At 41.3% G+C, this 25,722-nt stretch overlaps 2 protein-coding genes across 3 annotated transcripts; one reads left to right on the top strand and one right to left on the bottom strand.

The window, feature by feature from the left end:
• Positions 1-980: 980 nt before the first annotated feature.
• Positions 981-11,144, bottom strand: nol9 (nucleolar protein 9). 2 transcript variants are annotated; one of them, XM_078255785.1, is made up of 13 exons: positions 11,126-11,144; positions 8,888-9,411; positions 7,389-7,599; positions 7,064-7,194; positions 6,566-6,701; positions 5,837-5,933; positions 5,610-5,707; positions 4,841-5,008; positions 4,485-4,737; positions 4,266-4,380; positions 3,570-3,744; positions 2,341-2,474; positions 981-2,217 (listed from the first exon to the last, which is right to left on the bottom strand). In XM_078255785.1, exons 2-13 carry the CDS (start codon positions 9,353-9,355, stop codon positions 2,098-2,100), a joined length of 2,106 nt encoding a protein of 701 aa, XP_078111911.1. In that variant the 5' UTR covers positions 9,356-9,411; positions 11,126-11,144; the 3' UTR covers positions 981-2,097. The 2 variants fall into 2 exon arrangements, with proteins under 2 accessions (XP_078111911.1, XP_078111910.1); XM_078255784.1 differs by lacking the exon at positions 11,126-11,144 and adding an exon at positions 10,593-10,937.
• On the top strand, positions 11,010-22,950 carry zbtb48 (zinc finger and BTB domain containing 48). The gene is made up of 11 exons (XM_078255783.1): positions 11,010-11,169; positions 11,947-12,683; positions 13,009-13,316; positions 15,215-15,320; positions 15,405-15,497; positions 15,602-15,688; positions 16,574-16,728; positions 17,990-18,126; positions 19,290-19,454; positions 19,552-19,640; positions 20,778-22,950. The coding sequence occupies exons 2-11, from the start codon at positions 11,967-11,969 to the stop codon at positions 21,210-21,212; spliced, it is 2,292 nt and encodes a 763-aa protein (XP_078111909.1). The 5' UTR covers positions 11,010-11,169; positions 11,947-11,966; the 3' UTR covers positions 21,213-22,950.
• Positions 22,951-25,722: the final 2,772 nt, after the last annotated feature.

Below are 25,722 nucleotides of genomic sequence, written 5' to 3'. Positions count from 1 at the left end.
GTCTGTAGGTTTTGCTTGATTGTTATGAAGTCATTTAGATGTGTATTCAATGCATTTCACCGATGCATGTTATTTGTAATCGTCCAGGTTTGTGTAGACTGTCTAGTGGCACCTCTACAGTGGGATTTCTCTTTGGTTTGCAGGAGGTCTATGGGAAAACATCTGATCTGACAAAGCCAAAACAATGACGCTGCCAAAATGTGACTGTGTTGTGTTTGTGTGCTCCCACCCTCAATAAAGAGGCAGGGAACAGCGAACAAAGAAAAGCGAGGGGGCAGAGAGGGGATGTTAAAACAGCCAACTTAACAAATTAGCAATTCTTCCCTGTGTGAGTTGATGTTTACGACCGAGTACTCCTTCAGTTCTCGGTCAGATAATTTAAAAAAAAAAAAAGTCTACAGTACATAGTTACAAGTTGTTCAGATAAGGTTTGTAATTTCTTTAGTCTTTGCTTTTAAAACATTATGAAGTTTTTCAAGTATTATAAGCTAGTGTGTTAATAGTTCTTATTACTGCCCTGGAGACATTTTCAAAGTGACAACATACATCTGCTGCCCCCTTGAGGTCCAAAAGTTAGCACTTTGGAACAAAATAGTTTTGAAACGGCATCTTTTATATCCCACATAGGCCTACAAAAAAAAAAAAAAAAAAAATTGTAAACGCGTTGCATTTACAAAAAGTTTTTAATGACCTACAAATGCCCGAACATTTTTTCTGTCCCAAACACAACACAATATCAAATGTACAGCAGTTAATGCAGAGTTAGTCAACCGTAAAAATAGAGACATTTCTGTAAAACCTTTGACTGGTATTAAAGCACAATAATGAAAAAAAAGGGCTTCAGATTCACAGAAAATGTCATGTCAAAGATCCCTCCTTAACTCTGCCTTCTACACTCTATATGGATCTATGACTATATGACTGAAGTTAATATCAAGATGGGTTTAGCACTTTAAAGCAAGAAAACCACAAGTCTGAACCAAAGTTGTTTCTCATTTAATATCTGGCAGGTTTTTGAATTCTTTCGCAGCTTTGGAATGCATCTATACAAAGAAGAGATGTTAGAAAAAAAAAAAAAAAAAGAGCTTGAATTAAGTACAAAGTGTGATAATAGACGTTTTCGAACCAAACAGTTCTAGGGTCTCTCCGAGAGGAAATATCTACAGGGGAGCTCCCCAGAGAACTACATACCTTTAAGGGCTTTTGCATTCGCACCGCCAATAGAAACACTGAAGTGACGTAAGCCAGCCGGTCCATCTGCCTCACTCCCCCGCAGCTCCGTCCCTGGAGCAGGCTAGTTAGCTAGCTAGCTAGCATCCGCTCTCCTCCCAGCGAAGTAACGTTAGTCTCCTAGCAGCGGGGAGTGAGGAGGAGGGACCGTTATGCTGGCCAACAGCCTGCTGTTCGGCTCTTTTTTTCTGTAACCGGTGTAGCATGAAAGTGTGGTGGAAATGCCTAGTTTGTCTAGTTAGCCAATGCTAGCTTGCTAATTGGGTCACGTTTTTAATTGTACACTGGTTACAGAAAATGAGCCGAAAAACTTGTCACTCATCTGGCGATAGCAATGTGCTTTCTACACTGAGACAAGAGTGGATGTGGGTGAAGCATTAAGTTGTTGGATTTTACTCATTTAGTGGCTGGCTAGTGAGCTAGCGGTTAAAAATGGCGGTTCCCAGTGCTGCGTTGGCTCACATGTTCAACCGATCATTGACGTACACTTGCGTCAGGACCGACCAATCACTGTACACTCACCTCACTCAAAGTTCCTCTTGTGCTGGGAGAGTACCTACTCTGAAGTAAAAGTCCCTCAAAACAGTGTTTGGGGTTATTAGATATGTGTTCTTAGAACTACGAAAAAGTTTCTTTCGGTCCGAAAACGCCTATTATTGTCCATGTGACAGAAAACACATACTCCTTCACAGCGCTATCAATTGTATGTAGAAGTCCAGCAATAGGAAGGCAGCCATCTCTTCCTGCAGAGTATGTGATGCGGCTCAACTTCAGTTCTGTACATTCAAAGGCCATTGCTGACGGGTTTGGCGCGAGACACCAGCCAGGAAGGGTAAGGGGCAATAAACCGATGCCGTGTAGAAAATGTCATTGCATCCCCATTTGACTGGGTCTCATCAGTCCCTTGAAGACTCGCAGCTTTCCTGCACCAGTGAGATCAAAACTGTAGTCTGTAGTGACATAGGGCATCTCTCCTTCAAAGCCAGGCTGAAATTGGACACCGTAAGACACGGTTAAAATAAGCTTTATATGTCACTTTATATGCCAAAGTGAGAAAAATTATGCGTTTGAAGTGTAGTGTGTTGTGAGAGACCAGAGCGGTCTTCTGACCTGTGATGTGAAGATGCAGGAAGGCAGCGAGATCGCTCCCAAGAGGAGACAGTTGACCTTACGGAGGACGGAGGGATCTACAGGGGTCAGCAAGAAGTACAGGCCTCGCGCCATGTCGATGCCTCGAAGCACACCTGGAATACATTAGCATGTAAAACTAGAGATGGTCCGATACCATTTTTTGCTTCCCGATACCGATTCCGATACCTGAACTTGCGTATCGGCCGATACCGAGTACTGATCCCATACCAGTGGGTCATATATTTTATTATGTTTTAACAACTGTATACTACTATCCCTGTATGGATGTGATATGATTTCTATCTTTGTTGCCGGTCTGGATCAGGTTAAACTCTTTGTGAAACATGAACAAACAAACAATGAATGCCACAGAACGTTCTTTTTATTATGCAGTTTGACAGTCAGTTATAACGGAAAAATAACATAAACTACTTTAACGTAGATTTTCTTTAGGGCTTTATTATGTGGTATCAGATCGGTGCATAAACTCCAGTACTTCCTGATACCAGCGGTTTAGGCAGTATCGGAGCAGATACCGATACTGGTATCGGTATTGGAACATCTCTATGTAAAACACACTGAAATTTGACATTTCAATTCAACAACCAAGGGCCATCACTTCAGCCCGAATGTTCTGTTCGGGGTCCCTGGAGACCCCCGGGCCCTCTTTAAACTCGAGACTGTTTTAATCGCCTTGATGCGTCACAACTTTGCTCATTTAATGAGAATTGCTTAAAAACATGATTTTTAAACTGATGTCTGCTGCAGAAAATGTTTGGAGTTTGTTCATCAGAGGTCTAATGAACCCAAACATAAGTAACACCACGATTTAGGATAACATACTCAAGAGTTTCTTTGTGAAGTCAAAATAAATGTGTATTTGTTCGTAGCATAGCCTATATAAACATATAAAATGTAAAATATTTGCTCATTTGGTAAATGTCACAACACTTTATGGTAACGTTTCATGTTATTCACAAAAAAATTTATATATGCTGTGTACATAGATTAATTTTATTATTTTTAACACATACAGCAGTGATGTTTGTGGGACCCCCAACAATGAGGTGTGATGCCAAAGTCAATTAAAAAAACAACAGTTAAAAAGGATCAAACTATATACATATATACATATACACATATATATATATATATATATATATATATATAGTTGAGCATTCACACAAAAGCTCAGGCAGAATACGTACCGAAGCCCACACATGGGCAGATGGGAGCCTGCGACAGCAGGACTGGCCCCCCCCTGCTTGTCACTTTCTCTCCCAGGCAGCAGAGTCCCACCAGACTGGCATTGGCAGCATAAAACATGTGGTTGGGCACTACCTCGCAATGGATCACACCTAAAGATACTGCCGTGTGGGGCACCTATGGGCCAGAGGGAGCATGGTTGGATACTTATTAGCACAGTATGTCTTAGTTGATAAATTCGTACACAAGACTGAAATGTAAAGAAGGTAAATTTGTGGTTTTACGGGGAGTTACAGGCTGGAAACTATTTCTTGGCTGGCAGCAGTGACAAGGAAAATGTACAGGTGCTGGTAGGGGATTTATTTTTTAAACTGTGGACAGAGCCTTGCTCAGGCTAGCTGATGTTCCTTACTTCCGGTATTTATCTTAGCTAATCGCCTGTGAGCTCTAGACATGAGAGACATCACTTAACCCTCAGCAAGAAAACAAATGACAAAAACTTTTTTTCATGCTAGACTATTGTAACGCTCAGCTTTCTGGTCTACAGAGAAACACTGTAAAAACTGGCTACAAATTGGCTACAATGAATTAAATTTTTTTTTTTTTAAATCTGGTAACAATTTCCCAAGGTAATAATTAAAAAAACCTATGTGACTCCTATCCAGAATACAGCTGCAGCATCATGACTCCCGACGTACCTGGTAGGGGGTGAGGCTGTGCAGCGATCTGATTGGCCCGGGGTCCGGAGACTGCAGCTGACTCAGGTAAGCCAGCAATGACAGCTCTCGGTGCTCATTAGTGCGCTGGTGTTTCCTGTCACATAAAATGCATTCACACAAAAAAAACTATGAAACAAGGGAAGCTTTTAATACACGTTACTGCCAACACAAGAGGAGGATGATACGTTGTGTACTTACGCTGTTCCTTGGCGTCCCACTCCTTGAAACTCTGATTGTACAATAAGGTGAGTGTAACTCCGGGGGGGGCTGTGGCTCTCCGTGAGCTCGTCCAGAGCGGTCTGGGCAGGCGGGTGCGTCTGGCAGCCGTGTGCCGTCCTCAGAAACTCTGGCGTGAGGGCGGGACACTGGGTGATGCCGCTGTGACCGAGCTGGATCACGTGCGAGACCGGGAAGAAGCGGATCATGTCCACCAGCACCTGGAATCCAAACCCTGTGGACAGCCACCAAGAACAAGCACACGTTCAGACGCGGTTTGCGGCGAGGACGTTTTCAAAGTTCTTCGTATTCCGTCATCGAGGGTAGCGTGCGCTGACCTTTGACCCAGCCCATGGTGTTGATAATGACGGGAGTCTCTCGGCCCGGGGAGCGTCTACGCCACAAGGATTTGAGGGATTCCAGGTAGCGTTCCAAGTCCGCCTCGCACGACGAATGACCGTAGTAGATCATGTGCTCTGGTGTGCACTGATGTGTGAAAGGAGGACCTGTAAAATAACAACATATATCTACTAAGCCCATGTTTTTTTTACAAATAGTAAAGGAATAGCAAATGGGAGAAGAAAAAAAAACAGATTAATAAGAATAGGAACAGTTCGACATTTTGGGTAAAATGCTTATTTGCTTTTTTTGGACCCATACCACTGTCACGTCTGTACAGTAAATATGTAACAGTCCGGCACATCAACCTGTAATCGTAAAAAGTTTAATTCACGTCAGGGCCACGTGGAATCTGCGGACGCAGAATTCCGTGCGGCCCTGCAATTAGCATTCGAATTTTCCGCAGATCTTCCACAGATTAAAAAATAAATAAAAATTAAACTCAGAATGTTAACACGTCCAGCACAAGCAAAAAAAAAAAAAATGTCCGCTAATTTTCATTTTGTATCACAGCTGAAAAGAATCTGCACACTGGGCCTGCTAACTACTGAGTTTCATGGGTGCTGGGAGGCAGATTTCGTTGGACAGAGAGCAAGATCTATTTCGCCTGGTTTCTCGGCAAGAAAGCGAAAAAAAAGCCTTTTCCCCCGAAATGTTGAACCATTCCTTTAACACTTATCAATACTTGAAAGTAACAAAACAACTTACCCAGAAGTGGTTCTCTGACAGTCGACAAAGAAAGGCAACCAGCGGGAGTGAACTCTGTTTGACCGAGATCCCCTTCCAAATAATCTACACCAGTAGTGCTACACACACACACACACACACACACAGACACACACACTTGTGTTAAAAGGGATGCACTACAATTACAAATCTAGTAGATAAAATATAAATATTTTACATTAAATATATATATACGGATAACAACTTACTGATTTAGTAAGGTATTGATGAGGCTGCGGATGAACGTCGACTTGCCCACATTCTTGGTACCACATACAAGGATAACTGCACAGCCATCCATGTCCCCTGTCAATGACAGACATGGGTCCAGTGAGTTGCCAGGGCAGGATCAAATGGGAAGTTAGTTTGTACAGCCATCATCAGACATGGAACGCATACCATTGCTGCCATCTGATAATGTAAACGGCATTTTTCATCAGACATAGGTGTCCGTTATATGTTCAAAAGTTGAAGGATGTGAAGGAAGGAGAGTTTTTGTTCTCTCACAGGCTGCATCGGTGATGGATTTTGAAGTCTCAATCTCACCTTTGTTTTTGGGAGGCGTGCCTTTATTAGATAGCAATAGTAGACAGGGAACGAGGGAGAGAACAAATGTCCCCGGCTGGACTCAAACCGTTGCTGCTCATGCACTGCGTCTTAACCTCTAAACCATGACGTCGCCCCACCAATTTTAGATAACGCATTCTGCTGCCTGTTTTGTAATGTCTGGCATAACACACACATGAATTGGTAAAATGTTACATTAGTACTTCTAATTGCTCACATGCTTTCTGAAAAATGCATCCCAGTGATCTCAATCAGGTGGAGCAGACACTTAATTTCTCCCTGTGCATTTAAACATGTTTGCAGACGTGAGAGCGACATGTAAAATCGCCACAACATTTACCTAACGAGGTGCGTGTCAAAAAGGAGCTTACCTCTACAGGCGCTGACGACCACGTTAAGAGCCTCTCTGTAGGTGTTTGACATCTTCAGGCCGTCGACGGCTCTGGCCAGGGGAATCACACCCAAACCATTGAGGGGAGTGTCAAGAACAGCTGACATCAGTTCACTCTGCAAACAAGCGGGCGGGGGGGGAAAAGCTTCGATTATAACTTTTAAAAAATGACCCAAACATGGGGCGCCTGTACTACGGCTCAGTCCTTACCGCAGCGGCCCGGGGTTCGAGTCCGACCCTCTGCCCTTTTCTGCATGTCACTCCTCATCTCTCTTTCTCCCCCCTTTCCTGTCTTCAGCTGTCTTATCATATAAGAGCCAACAATGAACAAAAATAACCTAAAGAAAACAATTACCTACACAGTAACCTATACGTGACTTCGGCTCCTGTTCTCTCCTGATTCCCCCTCTATTCCAAATTCAGTGTGCTTTCATTTCTTGTGATTAGGTGAATATTGACGGTAACTCAATCAACTCACCACCGGGGGGCTGAACAATTCACTGCGATCTGTGAAGCTCGACAGAAACCGCGTCAGAGGCGTCTCCATGGGCTCCAGTAGGATGATGGACGAGTTTGACGTAATCCGTTTTAGCAACTTTTTCCGTGATGCTGCAACGCACATTCAAAAGGGGTTAAAGGACAAAGAAAAAGTGCAGTCCATGGCACAATTTGTTTTTCTAATAGGCAGCTCGGTATTGGGTCACCAAATAAAAACTCCTAGCCTAAAATATGCTAAAACGAATGCACAATGAGAACATTCCTCTCTAATAACACGGCAGCATAGCATGCTACTGCGTTTATACCTGCTGACAGGTACTTGCGGAGGATGGGTGCAGCCTCCGATCGGTCATCTCTGGAGTGATCGGAGCTTTCCTGTGCTCTGATGGTCAGTGGACAATGTGAGGCTGGGGAGAAGAGGGGATAGGACTGCTGGCCCTCTTCAATAGTGAACCCCATCACTTCTACCCGACCATACAGACAGGTCAAGAAGCACTTCCCACGGAAACACAGGGTCTGCAGGAGAGTGAATGGAATTCTCAGTCAAATAAATGGATAAAAAAAAAAAAATCCTAATTGTTGCCAGATCTTTACCAAAATATCCAGACGAATACCTGATCCTTCTGCATACTTTCAGCTACACAAACCATTCAATGACAAAATGTTCAGCTTTATAAAAAGGACACGTGTGCTATATTTTACTCTTTTCTAATCAACATTTTACTGTTGATCATTATGATTTATTTAATTCTATTTGATTAACATTTTACTATATTTAACATCCTGAGTTTTGCTATATATATATGCAGTAGAGCAGATACAGAGTACGTGATTCAACATCACCAAACTTCTTCCAAGGTGTCAGTATTTCCTCAAACCTGTAACTAACTTAATTACCGTAATTAACTCGTAACTTTAAAAGGTTCCAGAAAGACTACGATGACTTTTTTTTTTTAATAACCCTAACATTGTACATTTTTTATCCTGACACCATGCATAAGGGCTCCTGCACACTGGCTGCGTGGCGTTTTCTATGTCTTTGCGCACCAGAAACGTGTCTGACGCGGCGCTGCTGCTGCTAGCCTTCTCTGTACACATGTATGTTTCCCGTTGATAAAATGAAATAATAGCGTGTTCTTCAAACTTTATTTTGTCAATATTCTTGTGTTTGTACATTTGTTTGCACGTATTTCAATATATATATTTTTATATTTCAATTCCCTTTCCTGAGACAATAAAGTCCATGTTATTGTTTTATCAGAATCCAATTGAAATACAATCTATACTGACTTGATCACAGCAAAGACAATGTCGGCAGTATTGACGGCAAAATAGGCTAAAGAATATTTCGTTCTGTATTGACAGGTGCAATATTTGAAAGTCGATAATTATTTATTATTCATTTTTTTTAATTACATATATATCTGCATTTATGTCAAAACCTAGAGACTTTCAAGCATCAAAATGTCATTTATTAAATGTATTTGTGTCAAAATGACAAACATATTTTCCTATTCTATTTTGCCTGGAAACGCTTCCAACACACTTGCGTGTCGCGTGAAAAATAGGCGGCAGATCTATTTCTAGCATGCACGCGTTTTCGGCGCGGCTCGAGCCGCGCCTGAGACGTGCGTGTCACGCAGGCAGTGTGGAAGCTCTAACCTGTTAACATGGGAGCCGAAATAAAAACGGACACGACACGCAGCTAACACGCTCACGCCACGCAGGGAGTGTGCAGGAGTCAGACAAAGTTTAAAGTCTGGCAAGTGGCAACAATTTTCGACCAAAATATCCTGAAGCATACCTGATTCTTCTCCATGACAAGTACTGCATGGTTTTGTCGATCATCTCTCTCTGCGCAGTAATGGAGAGCCTCTCCCTCCAGTCTACTTGGGCTTACATCTTGCTTGTCCCCTGAGGTCGCCAAACCGTTCCCATTAATGGACTGGGAATACTCCTTCCAGTCCACCGAGTCATTTGACCCGTTGTCCATTGTAAACGCTGAACTTCCATTAGCCTGAGTGGGAGATTTCTTAAATGCAGGCTGATGGGTGTTTTTCTTGGAGTCGGAGACAGGCTTTGCCTTGCTCTTCAATCTCTTGACGGTGGGCTGTTTCTTCACAGACGCCTGGTGCTCCTTCGCCATCCTGGCCATGACAGAACTGGAGTTGAGCTCTGAGGAACTGATGGGAGGCCGGGACCGTTTGCCCCTCACGTCCTTCCATTTCTGAGATTTAGCGTGGCCCTTAACCTGTGCGGGTTTCACCTTCATGATTCTGAACAGCAGTTATTCATGTGGGAGCGGACGAAAAACAAAAACGGGGGAGCCTGCGAAGACAGAGGCAAGAAAATTAGTATCTTAAAAGGCCAGGTGTCTCTGCGAACAACGAATGGCAATAAATTACCATACACTAATTAATTCAGTGATAACCAGTTTTGGAAGAAGTTCTTAAAAAAGTAAAAGGTAGCAATTTCAGTGCAGCAAAACAAAAAAATAGTCCTGCATTCAAAACTTAAGCGAAAGTACAGAATCACATTTATATATTGTTGGATTATAATTATTTATGTAGTAATGTGTACATAATTTTAATTACTTTAAATACTGCTGCTGAGTGAATTGCTTCCAGGGATCAATAATGAATCAAAATAATCAAAACTTGACAAAATAATCAAACTTAATGTGTTCATCACGTCATTGTTACAGCTGGTAAATGTGAAGGTAATTTTAACAACTTTATATACTGCTGGTTAACTAAATGTTAATCTATAAAAATTAGGGGTGCACGATTCAGAAAATGTCACGATTCAATATCGCTTTTTAGGCTCAAGATTCCATTCAAAATTGATTTTTCGATTCGATTAAAAAATGATTCACAGTATGTAAATGTAGTTACTTTTCCCATGTGATTGCAGTAGACATACATACAATACATAAATTAAAAATATGAATCGATTTTGAATCGGTAGAGCTTGAATCGCGATATGAATGTGAATCGATTTTTTGCACACCCCTAATAATAATGTATTAGTTGATGAATATTTAGTATTATTAATTTTTATCTACTAGCTAAGTAGCCTTACTAAAGTATAAGAAAACATTGTAGTGGAGTAGAAAGTAGTACGAAATGGAAATACATAGGTAGAAGTAACCCAAAATTGTTCTTAAGTACAGTACTTATGGTTACTTTCCACCACTGGCAATACATTTTAAAAAACACATTAGCCAATTTGATAGCAGTTGAAAGCTAAGCTAACCATGCTTAGACGTAAAACGAGCCAACTGTATATGCTTCTCATAATGTACGTTAGTTTCTCAACATGTGAGGCTGAGTAATTAATACATTTTTAAGTTTCTACCCTACAAAGAGAAACCAGGTGTCAGACAACAATGCATTTTAAAATAACGTCACTTATCCATCCATGCACCTAACGTTATCAAAGCCCTAAAAGAACTTACAGCTATGCTAACTGATAGCTAATACTGTTGCATTCAGACGGAGAAAACTTACCGCCGCTACTCTACGCGGAACTGTAGAGATGATTCTTAATTGTGTTATTAAATAGATAGCGTTAACAATTGGTAAAGTGAAGCCAATGAGCTGGCTAACTGTAACCACAGCAGTGCTAACAAGCTAGCGTACATGTGTGAGCCACAAACAGACGCCGCATCTAAATGGTTGACTATGGTTTAACCCGGAGTTTAATCATTTACGTTTAAGTTATTAAGCAAAACTATTGCTCTTTATTTAGCGTGCTCACACACAAATACAAATTAACAAAAAGTACTGTAGCCACATTTAATAATTATATTTGTAGATATTCTATTGTCACTGGTGGGCATGTTGATGTTTAATAATGGACAACAAGCATTTTTCCCGGAGTTCGGTCGCGTAAATAGCGTCACATCCTCTTCCTTTTGCGTTTTTTAGGGGCCTACAAGAAACGAAAACAAGGTGCACGTAGCGGCTTTGCTACATTTTCAACCTATTTACAGTAAACCCGAAGCGGCTGCAGCTTCTCAACAATTAAACAGATAAATTACCAGTTTCATCGATACTGCAGATGTGAGACTCGTACAGCTGTCTGGTGCGTACCATGCTAAGGGAGCGTCTTAAAATATGTGCTAGGAAGTAAACGTCGAAGTGCGTAGGTAGCTAGGGGTTTGCAATAATGTTAAGAAAAACTCTTTCAACCAGTAGAATTATGATAACTCATGCAAAAATATACTAGAAACTGTTTAGACTTTTAATAATATAATATATTTAATGTGGTAGCTATCATTGACACACATGCAATTCAGTTAGCTACATTTTGAAGAAGTATGGGTGACTTAACCTAATACAAGTGATATCGAGCTTTCCTAAATTTTCAACATTAATTCCAAATGACCATTTTTCTGATATTCTATGTTTCATATTATTATGTTCTCATGTTAAATATGTATAACAATATTGCACAACATACAGCCTCTATAGAGTTGAAGTTGAGCGACAGAAATAGGCCTATATCTGCAACTATTTTGATAATTCTTAACCACTTCAGTATTTTTCCAATAAAAAAAAAAAAATACATTTTGTTTACATATACGCTTTTCAGAGCAGTTTCTGCTTTTCTTTGACATTTTGGGGTTTTGAACTGATGGTAAGCTAAAACAAGGAATTTGAAGATCCCCCCCTGGGGCTATTTTCAGACATTTTATAGAGAAATTGATTAACTGAGAGAATAAATGATGAAAAAACAATCCCAGGTCTATATACACCGTCAAACTGTTACTATAAACTATGTATTAGAGGTTACAAATAGTACAACTGTGCCTGGGAGTGCAAAGAGTTGTGGAATAAATTGTATGGATATCTCTTGCAGACTGCAGTGAAAGCGGAGGGATGCCTGCAGCAGAGAGCAACCATGCCCAGCGTGTCATGTCCTCCCTGAACCAGCAGAGGGCAGTAGGGAGGTTTTGTGATGCAGTGTTGAATGTGAGAGGCGGGGTGGTCTACCTGGCCCATCGCAGCATCCTCGCCTGTTTCAGTGAACTGTTCCAGCAGTCCAACATGCCCGCGGCACCGTGCACCGAGTTCTGCCTGGAGGAGTGCCCCAGCGACGGCCTGGAGCTGCTCCTGAACTTTGTCTACACCGGAGAGCTGAAGTTGGACCCTGAAAACCTGAACAAGGTGCAGCATGCAGCAACCAGCCTGTGTGTACCAGAGGCACTCACACTCTGTCAGCAGTTCAAGGACACTTATGTGGATCCTGCGCCTTTTAAGCGCAAAAGAGGCAGACCTAGGAAGTCCACATCAGATACGACCCCTCATTGTTCAGTCAAAGAAGAGAACTTGGTCACAATCACAAAAGACGAGCCCAGCTTTGACACTGCTCTAACCCATTTTAGCATGGCTGCCACTACCACTACCACTACCACCACACGCTCTGGCCGTGTAGTGAAGGGCCCCAGGCGACTGGTGACTGATGAAAGCCCCGACACTGATTTAACAGTCCCTGAAAAAGCCGGCAAGAAGGCGGCACTTATTCCCACAGAGAGAGAAAGTGATGATGTTGTTGTGGAGAACCCAAACCCAGATCAGCCGACTGGTGAAAACGAGGTAAATACATGAGTATTACAGTGATTGGACATTTGCTAATTATGATAGTGATTACAGACAGACAGACGGATGGACGGACAGATTTTATTGACCCCAAACTGGAAAATATGTGTGGAAAATCTGTGAAATTTTTGTGCTACAGCAGCAAATATAAGGCACACATACAGAATATACAAGATATAATAAATAGAATAAAATACAAGAACACCTACTCAAAAAAATACACAGGAAAGAATGTACAATGTATTTACAAGTGGCAAATAAAGAATGTACATTTTACTGTATCTGGTGTTTATTATTACACTTGTCTTGTGCTATATTGCAGATAACCGACTTGCAGGTTGACATTAATGACAAAGGTGTTAGCCAGGCAATGGAGGAAGAAGAGGAAGATGACGTGGGGGATTTTGAGAGGATGACTGAAGAAGACACCGATGAGGAGTATGTACCCGTTGAAGAGCCCAGTTCCTTGTCCCCGTCCACTTCAACGGCACGGAGGCGCAAAGCCCAGAGTAAAACGGACGGAAAGGAGAATGGCGAGGCTGTGGAAGAAGACTCCAAGAAGGACTCGGTGCAGTGTCCCAGCTGTGACAAATCCTTCAAGAGCAAATACTACCTCAAAGTCCACAACAGGTACATACGACTGCAGTATTTTACTTCAAATTACTGTTGAAAGAATAGCCAGTATATGTGTCTCCAAGCTTAAAGTGCCCATATTATGAAAAAAACACATTTTCTGGGATTTGGGGTGTTCTTTTGTGTCTCTGATGCTTCCACACGCATACCAACTTTGAAAAAAATCCATCCATGCTGTTTTGAGTGAGATATGGTTTCTGAATGTGTCCTGCCTTCAGTCTCCGGGTGAGCTGTTCAAAGATGTCACAAGCCGAAACGTGCTGGCTAACCACAACCGTTAGCTCGTAGCGTTAGCATGCTAATGCTAACGCTAGCATGCTACCTCGTTCTCAATAGCAAAGCACTGCTACAACACACACAAGTTCACCATAATCTCCAAAAGAACTACTTACATGTGCGCCCTCATTTAGAAGTCTCCCAGATAATCCTGCCTTGTAACTGACCGAAGTTGTAGAAACGGCCTTTCTTTTACTGTCTATGGAGCTAGCTAGCTGACATGATCTACATCTGAGCTACTGCATGTGCGAGTGCAATCAAAGATAGTACAGAAGAAGAAGAAGAAAAGAGGTCTCACTCTGTAGCTAAAACAGAGACCAGGTGAAAAGAGCATCTGCAGCAGTGACAGAGAGCTGTGCAGTACAACAAAAATATGGTGTTTTTTGAAAATTAAACCATGTAAACCTATTCTGGTACAACCTTAAAATACAATTATGAACCTGAAAATGAGCATAATATGGGCGCTTTAAGTTATCGTTTATCCCAACCTCTCTCAAGCCGCTGATCTCCAGTAGTAAATCTTAGCACAACAGAGAGAAGAGCAATAAATACACCAGCACCTCGCACATTAATACTTAGTCACTTTTTAAGATGGCGTATTTTCTGTGGAAGAAGAATTCAGATCCTTTTCTTAAGTAAAAGTACTAGGGGTGTACGATTCAGAAAACGTCACAATTTGATTCGATTCCGATTTTTAGGCTCACGAGTCGATTCAAAATTGATTTTCGATTCAAAAATGATTATATATATGTAGATATATCTATATATATATATATATATATATATATACATATATACATATATACATATATATATATATATATATATACATATATATATATACATATATATATATACATATATATGTGTATATATATATATATATATATATATATACATATATATATATATATATATATATATATGTATATATATATATATATATATATATACATATATATATATTTTTGGAATTCTATGAATCAATTTTGAATCGGTAGAGCTTGAATCGCGATTCAAATATGAATTGATTTTTTTGCACACTCCTAAAAAGTACTAATACCACACTGTAAAAATACTCTGCTACAAGTAAAAGTCCTGCATTGAAAGCGTTACTTAAGTAAAAGTATTTAAGTATCAGTATGAAAATGTACTTAGAGTATTAAAAGTAAAAGTACTCAATGCCGAAAAATCCTCACATTTTAGAGACTGGAAACGTTATATTGTTTAAATTAATTGTATTTATTGTAGTTTAAATTAATATCAAACATATTTTATAAACTACTGTTTTGTGTGCAAAAAACCTAATTTGTAAAGTAACTAAAGCTGTCAGATGACTGTAGTGGAGAAGAAGTAGAAAGTGGCATGAAAAGAAAAGACTCAAGTACCTCCAATTTGTACATCAGTATAGTACTTGAGTAAATGTACTTAGTTACATCCCACCACTGCCTTCCTTCATGTCCTAAGATGTTTTGTTGATCCTATGTTGATTTTAGAATGGTTTCTCTGTGACATGTTTGTGTTGTGAAGCAACAGATTGAAGCACTATGCCCAAGACAAATCTCCCACTCGGGGACAATAAAGTGTATTCTATCTATGTATCTATCTATTATTCATAGGCGGCATACAGGCGAGAGGCCCTTTGGTTGCCTTAAATGTGGGAAGAGGTACTTCAGGAAGGAGAATCTTTTGCTACATGAGATCAGAGACTGTGCTAAAGTACAGGTGAGTAGCTCTAAATCTGTCTTCTCTATCATGTCAGATCCATGAAAGTGTAACGTCGGTGTTTGTGCTGTGTTACAATTACAGACGTACACCTGCGTGACATGCTCCTCAACATTTAAAGGAAAAGAAGAGCTACGGTTGCACGTCGTCTCCCACACAGGAAACATGCCCCACAAGGTACAGCCCAACAAACACAGGACAAATATGGCACACCATTAATCCTATTCAGATTTGAATTGATCTTCATTGACGTGGTGTGTCGTTTTCTTTTTTCGTTTCAGTGTTCAACGTGTCCTGAACAGTTTATGCACAAGAAAAACTTGACAATTCACATGATGAAGGTCCATGGTTATCCCAAACCACACGCAGTAAGTTTTTCTAAATCGTCTTTTAATGAGACTTTGGGCCCTATTTTAACGATCTAAGTGCACGGCGTGAAGTGCCTGGCGCAGGTGCGTTTAGGGCGTGTCCGAATCCACTTTTGCTAGTTTGACGGCGGAAAAAAGGGTCGGTGCGCTGGGCGCGTGGTTCAAAAGGGTTGTACTTAGTGTCTTCATTAATTCATAGGTGTGTTTTGGGCGTAACATGCAATAAACCAATCAGAGTGTCATCTCCCATTCCCTTTAAAAGCCAGGCGCGTATGGACCTTGCTGTTATGATGGCAGATTTGCACCGTAATAATTTTTATTTGTAATCCTTTGGATGTTTGTGTGCTGCTGAGCTTCCCCGTGTGTGTGTGTGTGTGTAACAAGCAGAGTGTGCCAGCGTTGTGCACAAGCCAAGGCGCATTTTACTAATGTGCTGTTAAAATAACAATGAAATGCTGCGTTATTGACTTCAGACCAGGTTTTTGCGCGATCACTTCCCGCTGTCTCAAGATAGCAATACGTCAAGAATGCACCTGAACACACCTCCCTGTAAGACCAGCACGCCCATGGGCGCAAAAATAGAAGCATGTGCATTTGCTATTTAAACAATGCGGGCGCTGGACGGGAAACTGACAACTGTGTCGGTCTTAAACTAGCAAAGTCACTTGCGTAAGCTTTTGCGCCGTGCTGCGCCGGGTGCATGATAGGTCCATGATAGGGCCTTTAGACTTTATGGTGATGTACCGACAGTAAATAGGGATCTTATGGTTTGAATTGTGTTGCAGAACACACAGTTGCCTTTATATTTTCATTAAAAGTCACATTTGAACCCAAGGCATAAGCCGGTAGTTTGGATTCTGTTTCAAACAACGTTTCACTTTTTAGTGTCCCCAGTGCCCCAAAACCTTTCTAACTCGGACGGAGCTGCGTGTGCACGAAGCAGCCAAACACCGAGGCGAGAAGCCGTTTGTGTGCGAGGAGTGTGGCCATCGAGCGTCTAGCCGAAACGGCTTGCAGATGCATATCAAAGCCATTCACAGGTAGAGGTCAAGAGATGGTCTTTTTTCTCTGTTACACAACTTGTTCCATCACAACAGAGCTCAACAGTGACCCCCACCCACACACACACAGAACTCAAGTTCTGACCCCCCCCCCCCCCCCGTTCAATATCTCCATTGATGTTTCATTAAATGCTTATCTATAAATAGTTTAAAGTCTGGAGCCAAGCCAACCAGCTACGAGATGAACGGGGACCATAAAACATTTGATTCGGCGCAAAAAAAAAACAAATTTTGAAAACGGATTAAAAAAGTCAAACGTGCAAGACTGTACGGAAACGATCACAGACTTCAATGGTAGCAGCTCGCTCTAGCCGTTAGCGGGTGCGGTAAACATTTCCATGGTAACCGCAAGTTCCACCAATCAGAGATGTCGCTGTAACGCTTAGGATTGTGTGTTGTGACGTTTTTCTCCCAAATAAAACCAGTTTTTCTTAAAACAAGGTTGATTTCATAGCTTCTACAGGAGCAGAAAGGTTTGTTTAACAACCTCGTAGCTCGTGGTCAGTCTACCTTAGACGGTTTAGACCAGTGGTTCTCAAACTTTTTTCAATAATGTACCACCCATTTGAATTGTGTTTTAAAGCCAAGTATCCCCTGACCAGCGATAGATTTACCAAACAACAGCCATGTAACTGAAAAACATTTAAATGGTAATGAAAAAAGGCAACAAAAACTTTTTTAAAAACCCGTAAAAAGTCGGTAGAAAGAAGGAAGTAAGGCAAGAATAGGTGGAAAATAGATTCAAAAACTTAGAAAACAGCGACAAAAACTTCATAAAAAGCGACAGACTTGGAAAAAAAACCAGTAGAAAGAAGGAAGACAAACTTCGAAAAAAGTGACAAAAACTTGAAGACAGTAGAAAAAAGGAAGGAAGGAAGGCAAGAACAGGTCGAAAATAGTGACAAAAAGCGACAAAGACTTAAAAAGTGACAAACTTCAAAAACTCACGTACCCCCTGCAGTCCTCCAAAGTACCCCTTGGGGTACACGTACCCCCATTTGAGAAACACTGGTTTAGACTTCATGGCTGATATTCAAAATCCTTATGGAAAAAAATCTATGGGATTTTTAATTCCAGAACCACACTGTTGAGCTCTATAGAGGGCCCAAACAACTATAAAATCTGCCTTCTAAAATAATATGAGTACTTATACATTTGGAGATCATTTGTTGTTTAAATAAAAACTGTGATCTGTGATAGAATTTGATTGTTTCAGGTTTGTTTTTGTTCTGCTTTACAGAAATGAGCGCCCTTTTGTATGTAACTTATGTGGCCACGCATTCTCCCAGAAGAACAACCTAAACATGCATCTGCGTATACACAGCGGTGAGAGGCCATACCAGTGTCATCTCTGCGGCAAAACCTTCAGGACGCAAGGTAAAGGCCGTCGTCCCCGGTCTGCTGCCGCCTTCATCGCTGCCAACGCCACTCTGTTGAATAGATTAGATCAGAAACAGCTCACGGAGGCGGTGCAGTAACACCTAACGCTGCAATTTGAGTAAAAAAATGTCACTCCTTCTCTCATACCTCAGTCCAATCAGAACACACAGACACAATACACATTTTTTTTAGATTCAGTGGGACTTACATTTCCCTAGGAGACCATTATCTCCGTAAATCTGCTTAGGAAAAAAAAGTCCAGAACTTAAAGGTGCCGTAGGTAGGATTGTGAAGATCCAGGATTTAGCCAAAAAATTTGAACATCGACAACTTCTCAGTCCCTCCCACTTTTCTGCTAAAGCCCAAAACGGTCTCCTAAGCCCCTCCCCCCACAAGGGAGAATGAATGCGTTGATTGACACACAGTTAGAAATCAACGCCCGGCCCTGATTGGTGCATCTGAACAGGGAGCTGTGGATTTTTGCAAATCACACTACAGGCTGTAGGTGGAGCCAGAGGAGCCAGATTTTTTTTTAAATGACCTGCTTCATGTAGTTCTACTGGAACATAGGGTCAGTTTCAGCAAATATGACAGAAAGTTAGTTTTATAAGGCTTACCTACTGCACCTTTAACTGAGAATCATCACATTTTTAAGTTTTCTTCAGTTTTAAGTAATCCGGTGATAGTTGTCCGTACATCCATGGGTGCATTGTAAACAAGAATAGGTAATAGTTAATTATCATATTTTTAATGGTGCCAATTAAGCAGGCTTAAATTGGGGCCTGCGGTGTAACTCACTGAATACATTATACTTCCCGTTTACGTCCCCCACGGGATTGTACTTCCAAAATTTTTAGAGCATGATTGTCCGCCAAATACAAGTAAGAGTGTAATAATAAAGAGTGACAAAATCCATTAACATTAACTTAAAAAAAGAAAAAAAAAGAAAGAATGAAGTCTCAGAATGTGAGGGAGTCGGGGAGGGCGCAGTGTTAGACTTTAAAAACCTCGGGATTAGACTGATAGATAGATTAACCCAAACACTCTGAGCAGCCGGGTCAATTCTCCAACACAAACTGTTTCTCACTCCAAAAGATATTATGTGATTACTTTATATTAAGATATTATATGAATTATTATCTTTTTTTTTTTAATACCAGCCAGTCTAGATAAACACCACCGGACACACACCGGCGAGCGTCCGTTTGGCTGCGACGTTTGCGAGCAGCGCTTCACGGAGAAAGGCGCCCTCGTCCGCCACAAGGCCAGCAAGCACGAGGAGGGCCGCCCCCACTCATGCCACATATGTGGGAAAACCTTCAAAGGTAAGATGTACCGCGCTGGTTATACAATGATGCCAGACGAGCATGGAGTTCAGGACTCGCTAATGTGGTTCTTCTTGTTTGTTTTTGCCTCCGTCAGCGAGGGAGCAACTTCGCGTTCACCTGCGTCGCCATAAGGGCATGAGGAAGTTCGAGTGTATAGACTGCGGCTACAAGTTCACTCGACAGGTAGGCCCACTGGGAAGGCTGCAATCGGTTACACTGTAGCTTAATCTGCCTGTTTCTTTTTGGATTGATTGATTTAGCTCTGTAAAATATCGGTGGGGGTTTTATCGTATATTGTAGCCGATCCCTCTCGCCCCGGACACAAACTGATAGAACCCCTCCCTTCTGGCAGGAGGCTTCAAAACCTCACGCCACAAAAACTGTTTTTTCAGCCTCACCAACAAGGCCTGACAGTTGCAAAAAAAAAAAGTGTATGTCTGTCTAGATAAAAGAAGATCCCCCTACTCATACTCAACTAACTCACTGCTTCTATGCCTTTGGTAAAAAGAAATTCTTTTTAGAACAGAAGATGTGCAGACCTAACCACATTTCACTAATAATTGTATTTACTTATTTCATTTAGGCATACGTGGGTAGGGATGTAACGGTATGAAATTTTAACCTCACAGTTATAGTGACCAAGATGATCACGGTTTTCTGTATTATCGCGGTATTTTTAAAAGTGTGTTAAATATGTTCAGAAAGCACTGATAGGCCTAGCCAAGCTGAAATAGTTACAAAAGTGTAACAGTGTTTATTATATTACAAAAAAAAATAGGCAAAACCTTATCAAAAGTGCAACTTTTAACATCAAAGGAACAAGGGTTCAGCATGTAAACAGCTTATTTGCTACGCAGTGCGCCTGCGCGGCAACTTCAGGAGACTCGGATGAAGCTGGGAAGGATTTAACACACCGTGGTAATCCATAATGATATTTGAAATGAAAACGGTAATTGTTATCGTGGTTTACCGTTACACCCCTATGGGTATCCCTGCATTTATATTACTGTTAGACAGTTGGAACATTTCATTTGTGAATCTTTTACTTAAGTTATGTGACCGTTTCTTTGAAGTTGCTGTCTTTTACTTTCTAACCAAACCTAAACTTTTTTTTAAGGCTTTTTTTGGTTCGTCCAACAGTCCAAAACCCAAAAATATTAAGTTTCCATTCACAAAGACAAAGAAAAGCACCAAATCATCGTATTTGTTGAAAAAGTACAATTATTTGAATTACCAAAATAGTACACGATTAATTCTACTATTTTGACTAATCGATTGACTCACTTTGTCCCTCGCATCTCCACACGCTCCCTCTTCCAGGCACACCTGCGTCGGCACATTCAAATCCACAAACGCACCGAGAACTACAACCCCCGGCAGAGGAAACTGAGGAACGTGATAGTGCAGGTTGTGGACATAAGTCCTGGTGAGAACGGAGGGACGAAGGAAGTGGAGGAGTCGCTGGTGGCCGAGGACACGTACTTCGTCCCGGAGACTGCCGACGTCCAGGACTCTAACACTAACCCAGAGGCCGACGCGGGGACAGGCCTCAGGTCTAGTTGCACGGTGACCAAGTCGAGCGTCGCGGTGATGGAGGAGGTGGTGTCAAACCAGAACCCGGGATACGTGGAGGCGGCGGAAGAGAGTTTCTCTGTGCCACAAGACTTGCCGCAAACGCAGCTGGTCACTGAGGCGTACGAGTCCACGGTGGTTACGGAGGGAATGGTTGGGAATCTATCCCAGAGTAAGACCTGAGGACTGAAAGACCAGAGACTGTGGGCAGTGAGTTAAAGTTACTGTGAAGACCACTTCCTTAATGAGAAGGACTTAAAGGGTAACTACCGTTTCTTTCAACCTGGACCCTATTTTCCTGTTTTTGTGTCTGAGTGACTGATGGCAACAACAATCTTTGACACTGGTCCAGTATTAAGCAAGATCGCGAAACAAGCTACAATGTAAGTTTATAGGGAAATTGTCCAGCTTGTATTTACCTTCACAAAAGTGCTCGCTTTGCCACCGACAGGCTCAGATTAATATTCTCAGTGTCTGACACCATTATGGAAAGGATTTCTAAGGAGGTTGTCCTTTCTGTTAAAGAGTAAGATCCTTTTTTTAACAGAAAAATATCTGCGAATTTGCCTTCGTTAAACCTACCAGACTCCATGTAAATAAACAGTAATTTTAGCATCGTAAAACACACTTCATTCAAAGTCGACAGAAACAAAATAAAACTATGAAAAGCCGTTTTGGGTCGTCTTTCCACTTTCCAACCATCACAACTCTAGTTTTGGTTGAAATAAAACACAAAGTTTACCGATTTACATGTAACAACATGTTGGCTCTGTACACGCTAAAAGTATTGTTTTTTTTAAATAGAGTCTGGTGGGTTTAGCGCTAGTGACCTCAGAGCTGTTTCTGCTTAAACAGAAAGGTCTCAAAGAGGTTTTAAAGGTCTATCTCTGTAGGGATCCTTTCCATAATGTTGTCAGACACTTAGAATAATAATCTGAGCCTGTCAGCGGCAAAACAAGCACTTTTAGCGAACCAAACTGATGCTGAACATTTGCCATTTAGGGTTACATTGCAGCCCGGTCTGTGGCTGCCCGTTACAGCGTTCACACTTAATACTGGACCAATTTCAAAGATTGTTGTTCCCATCAGTCACTTAGACACAAAAACAAAGGAAAATAGAGTCCAGGTTGAAAAAAATACGGTAGTTAACCTTTAAACGTGATGGGAGGACCTTTGGCCTTACAGATCCAAAGATGAAACCCCAACATAGTCAGCGACTGTTGAGTTTCTAGACATGCAAAAGAAGAGCAGCAAGTCATTCTCATAGTTTAAGTAGCTAACAGTAAGTGAACTGCATGCTTGTGAACGCTGCATTTTTTATTTTTATTAAGCTTCCTTTTATCGATGTGCCTACTGCAGCTAAACTCTGGAACATCAGTAATAAATTATCCTCAGTGGTGCTCAGTTTTTGTTTCTGAAGGTGTTAAAGGAATAGTTCAACATTTTTGGGAAATACTCTTAATGTTCTTTCTGGTGAAGTCTGCCTGTTGAAAATAAGGCTACAGCCTGACGCCGGTCATCTTAGCCTAGCACAAAGACTAACCGGGGGAAACATTATGGAAAAATATTATGGATTATGGAGAAGGTTTTTGTATGGATGAAACAAAGACAATATAACCGGATAATTAGTAGGGGTGGGAATCACCAGAGGCCCCACGATACGATATTATTGCCATTTTAAAACATTATGCTGCGATATATATTGCAATTTATTACCATTTCTTCTACTTAAATTGATGTCCTCAAAGGAAAACTTTGTCAACATCTGTTTTATCTAAAAAATGTAAATTTCTGTTTGTTCATTTGACTCAACTCCACCATCTACCTAGTGGACTGAAAAAGCAATTGATTATTTTATTATTCTAGAACCAAAAAGTTAAATTGTCATGTGCAATTTATATAATAAAAGATTGATACTTGGGGGCCGTGTATTGATACAGTATTGTCACGGAAAATGTCACAATACTACTGTATGTTGTATCGAGCAGATACCTTTGATAGATATACTTTATTGATCCATAGGGAAATTTAGGAGAATTTTATTCTAAGTGAAGTTTTTGACTGCTAGCAGCAGTATGGAGCAATGGTTTTTTTTAGGATGAGGGTGATCGATAACGCACAAGTGCAGCAATGCTCCCGCAAAGGCAGTGAAGAAGACTGCTAGTACGCAAACATGGATGTGAAGAATGAAAATATATAAAAAAAAAAAAAAAGGCTTTACAAATATTTTACGCGGAAGGAAATGTATTCAACAGTTCATTAGTGCTCAAAGATACACACGTTTTATACAAATCTTTTCACACTCAGCTGCAACTACTGTCCATTGTTTATTAGAAGTATATTAGCAACATGCTAACAGCTTTTCAAATGTGACTGCAGAATGAACTTGCCTGCCTGCAGTTTAGTTTATGGTAACCGCACTGTAAACATTATACAAACACGGTACGTGAGCTTAAGAATATACTGTACCTACAAAAACTGATTCAACGTCATAAACTTAAGAAAACAACGATGCATTGACACTACAACATTGTCATAACAACATTAAAGCTCAAATTGAGATTCTTTTTTGCACTTCCAGTTACTGGCGACTCATCACCAACATTGACCAACTGTTACTTTTCTTGCTGCAACATGACAGGCAGGGACATCTTAGGCAACCACAGCACAACGAGATCCATAAATAAACAAATAGAAAACATCTGTAAATACAATCCTAAAAAAGAAATTCTTCATGCACATTCGAGTGGTTATAAAAGGCTGCTGTAACTCAGTTTAAGGGTCAGGAGTGACATAAGGAGATGCCTAAATATCACCAGCAATAGAGTATCAACCCAGTACAAGGCAACATCGCGTGCAAACATCCTGAAATCAAACAATATGGTGACAGAAGATTCCTCCGCACACCTTTGAAGTACAAGATATTTCAACCCTCCCTATGAAGCCATACGTCGGTTTAGTGCTAGATATTAACTGTGATTGTCGTCGTTTTTGGAATGTTAACAGATTGCTGTTACTGAACAAATATTTGGCTCTTGCTCTGGGCTACACATTGTAAAAAAAAGTCCGCTCCACCGATTTAGCATTGCACTGTTAACACTGACAGACTCAAACTCCATGCAGCAGAACCAGAGATATTGTCTTTTTTTAATTCCCCACATTCTTCCTCCTCGCTAAAACTAGACGCCTACATCACCCACAATGCAACTCGGCCGGAAACAGTTCTGTCGGAGTTTTGGGTGCGTTCGGCTCGTAGCGGCTAATGTAGGCTCGAGCAGCTAGCCTCAAGCAGAGATGAGGAGCAGGCTGCAGAGGTCAGGTGACACAGAGTTGGGGTTTTTTTCTTCATTTTTTAAGTTGTAGTATTCAGCCCTAACCGACGCTGACTCAAATTTGGCGCAGCTCCCTCTGGAGCCTCAAAAGGCTTCGTACAACTTTCCTATCCAAAGTAATTCACTGCTAACACAGAGATGTCCATACCAGGAGTTGATGCATAAGACGCTTTCCGACTGGAGGGATTTTTGCAGTTGCTAGAACATAAAATTCCTAAAACCCTTTTTTTCTCGTGTTCCGACTGGACCAATTTGGGGATTTTTAAGTTTTTAAGCATGCCTCAAATAAATTTTTTTCCCAAAGATGGATTTGGTCATTTTAGGAAGTTCTGATCACGCTGAGGTTTGTTCAAGTGTGCATTTTTCGGATTAGTTTGGTTTTTATTAGTGATTTGATGCTATAAAAACAGGGTGTAACGTCACGATTGACAGCTGGGATTGACTCGCGATTGGTCGTGCGGGTGTATGGGCGGGACTTCGAAAGCGCGGCTCCCCAGCCAAAATTGCAAGATGGCTGACGCCTGTATCCGGGATATTTTGGCTCCACTTTTGTGCCGTGGGAGGAAGTGGGGACGTGTCGTCCGTCTTTTTATTACAGTCTATTTTGTATGCACAGAAACACCTGTTGCCCTGTTGGGGACTGGAAGTGGCTGTGTGCTGCTCTTTATCGAAGGTCGGGAAGTTAAGCAGCAAGTCTTCGTCCTTGAAGTGTTTTTTTTCTTGTAACACCAAAAACATACAGTTAAGAAACAAGCATAAAGCATAAATGTCACCTTTGTGCCACTTTTCCAAGTTGTTTTTAGGTGTGGAATGGGCTGGTTGCTGCCCCTTGTGGCCAAGAGGAGGAAAACACCCACTACCACTGTACTCACCAAGCGTAGTGTTTTTTTCTGCTTTCAAGGGGCAGTCATAAGCCCATCACTGCTGAATGGCATGAAAATGTCACTTTATGAGGTTTTTTAACATTAATATGAGTCCCCCAGCCTGCCTATGGTCCCCCAGTGGCTAGAAATGGTGATAGGTGTAAACCGAGCCATGGGTATCTTCTCTATCCCTCTATTCCCTATATGTCATCATAAGGGGAAAGGTTACCTCCCCTTTCTCTGCTTTGCCCGGCAAGCTGGTCTAGGCCACACCCCCACCCTCCACCTTGCCCCCCCTCTCTCCTCCTCAATAGCATTTAAACCTACAGACACAGAAATGGCACGTCCTACGGAAAGCTCATTGTGGGACTGGCTCTAGTGGCTGTAATTCTAGGCTGAATTTCGGGAAAGAGACTTCAGATACAGTATTAAGGGACCACTAAGGTCTATATAAAAGAGACTTCAGATACAGTATTAGGGGACCACTAAGGCCTATAT

This window comes from Sander vitreus, chromosome 7, assembly GCF_031162955.1.
Source record: "Sander vitreus isolate 19-12246 chromosome 7, sanVit1, whole genome shotgun sequence".
Classification (NCBI taxonomy): Eukaryota; Metazoa; Chordata; class Actinopteri; order Perciformes; family Percidae; genus Sander; species Sander vitreus.
Note: the sequence above shows the minus strand (reverse complement) of the source record. Positions and strands in the feature narration are given on the sequence as shown.

Coding starts and splice junctions, on each gene's coding strand:
- nol9 (XM_078255785.1), bottom strand. CDS start 9,355: ATGAAGGTGAAACCCGCACAGGTTAAGGGCCACGCTAAATCTCAGAAA. Junction 2,475..3,569: donor CTGCCCATGTGTGGGCTTCG/GTACGTATTCTG, acceptor AATGTATTCCAG/GTGTGCTTCGAGGCATCGAC. Junction 2,218..2,340: donor CCTGCATCTTCACATCACAG/GTCAGAAGACCG, acceptor GTCCAATTTCAG/CCTGGCTTTGAAGGAGAGAT.
- zbtb48 (XM_078255783.1), top strand. CDS start 11,967: ATGCCTGCAGCAGAGAGCAACCATGCCCAGCGTGTCATGTCCTCCCTG. Junction 15,498..15,601: donor CAGGAAACATGCCCCACAAG/GTACAGCCCAAC, acceptor TTTTCGTTTCAG/TGTTCAACGTGTCCTGAACA. Junction 15,689..16,573: donor GTTATCCCAAACCACACGCA/GTAAGTTTTTCT, acceptor TTCACTTTTTAG/TGTCCCCAGTGCCCCAAAAC.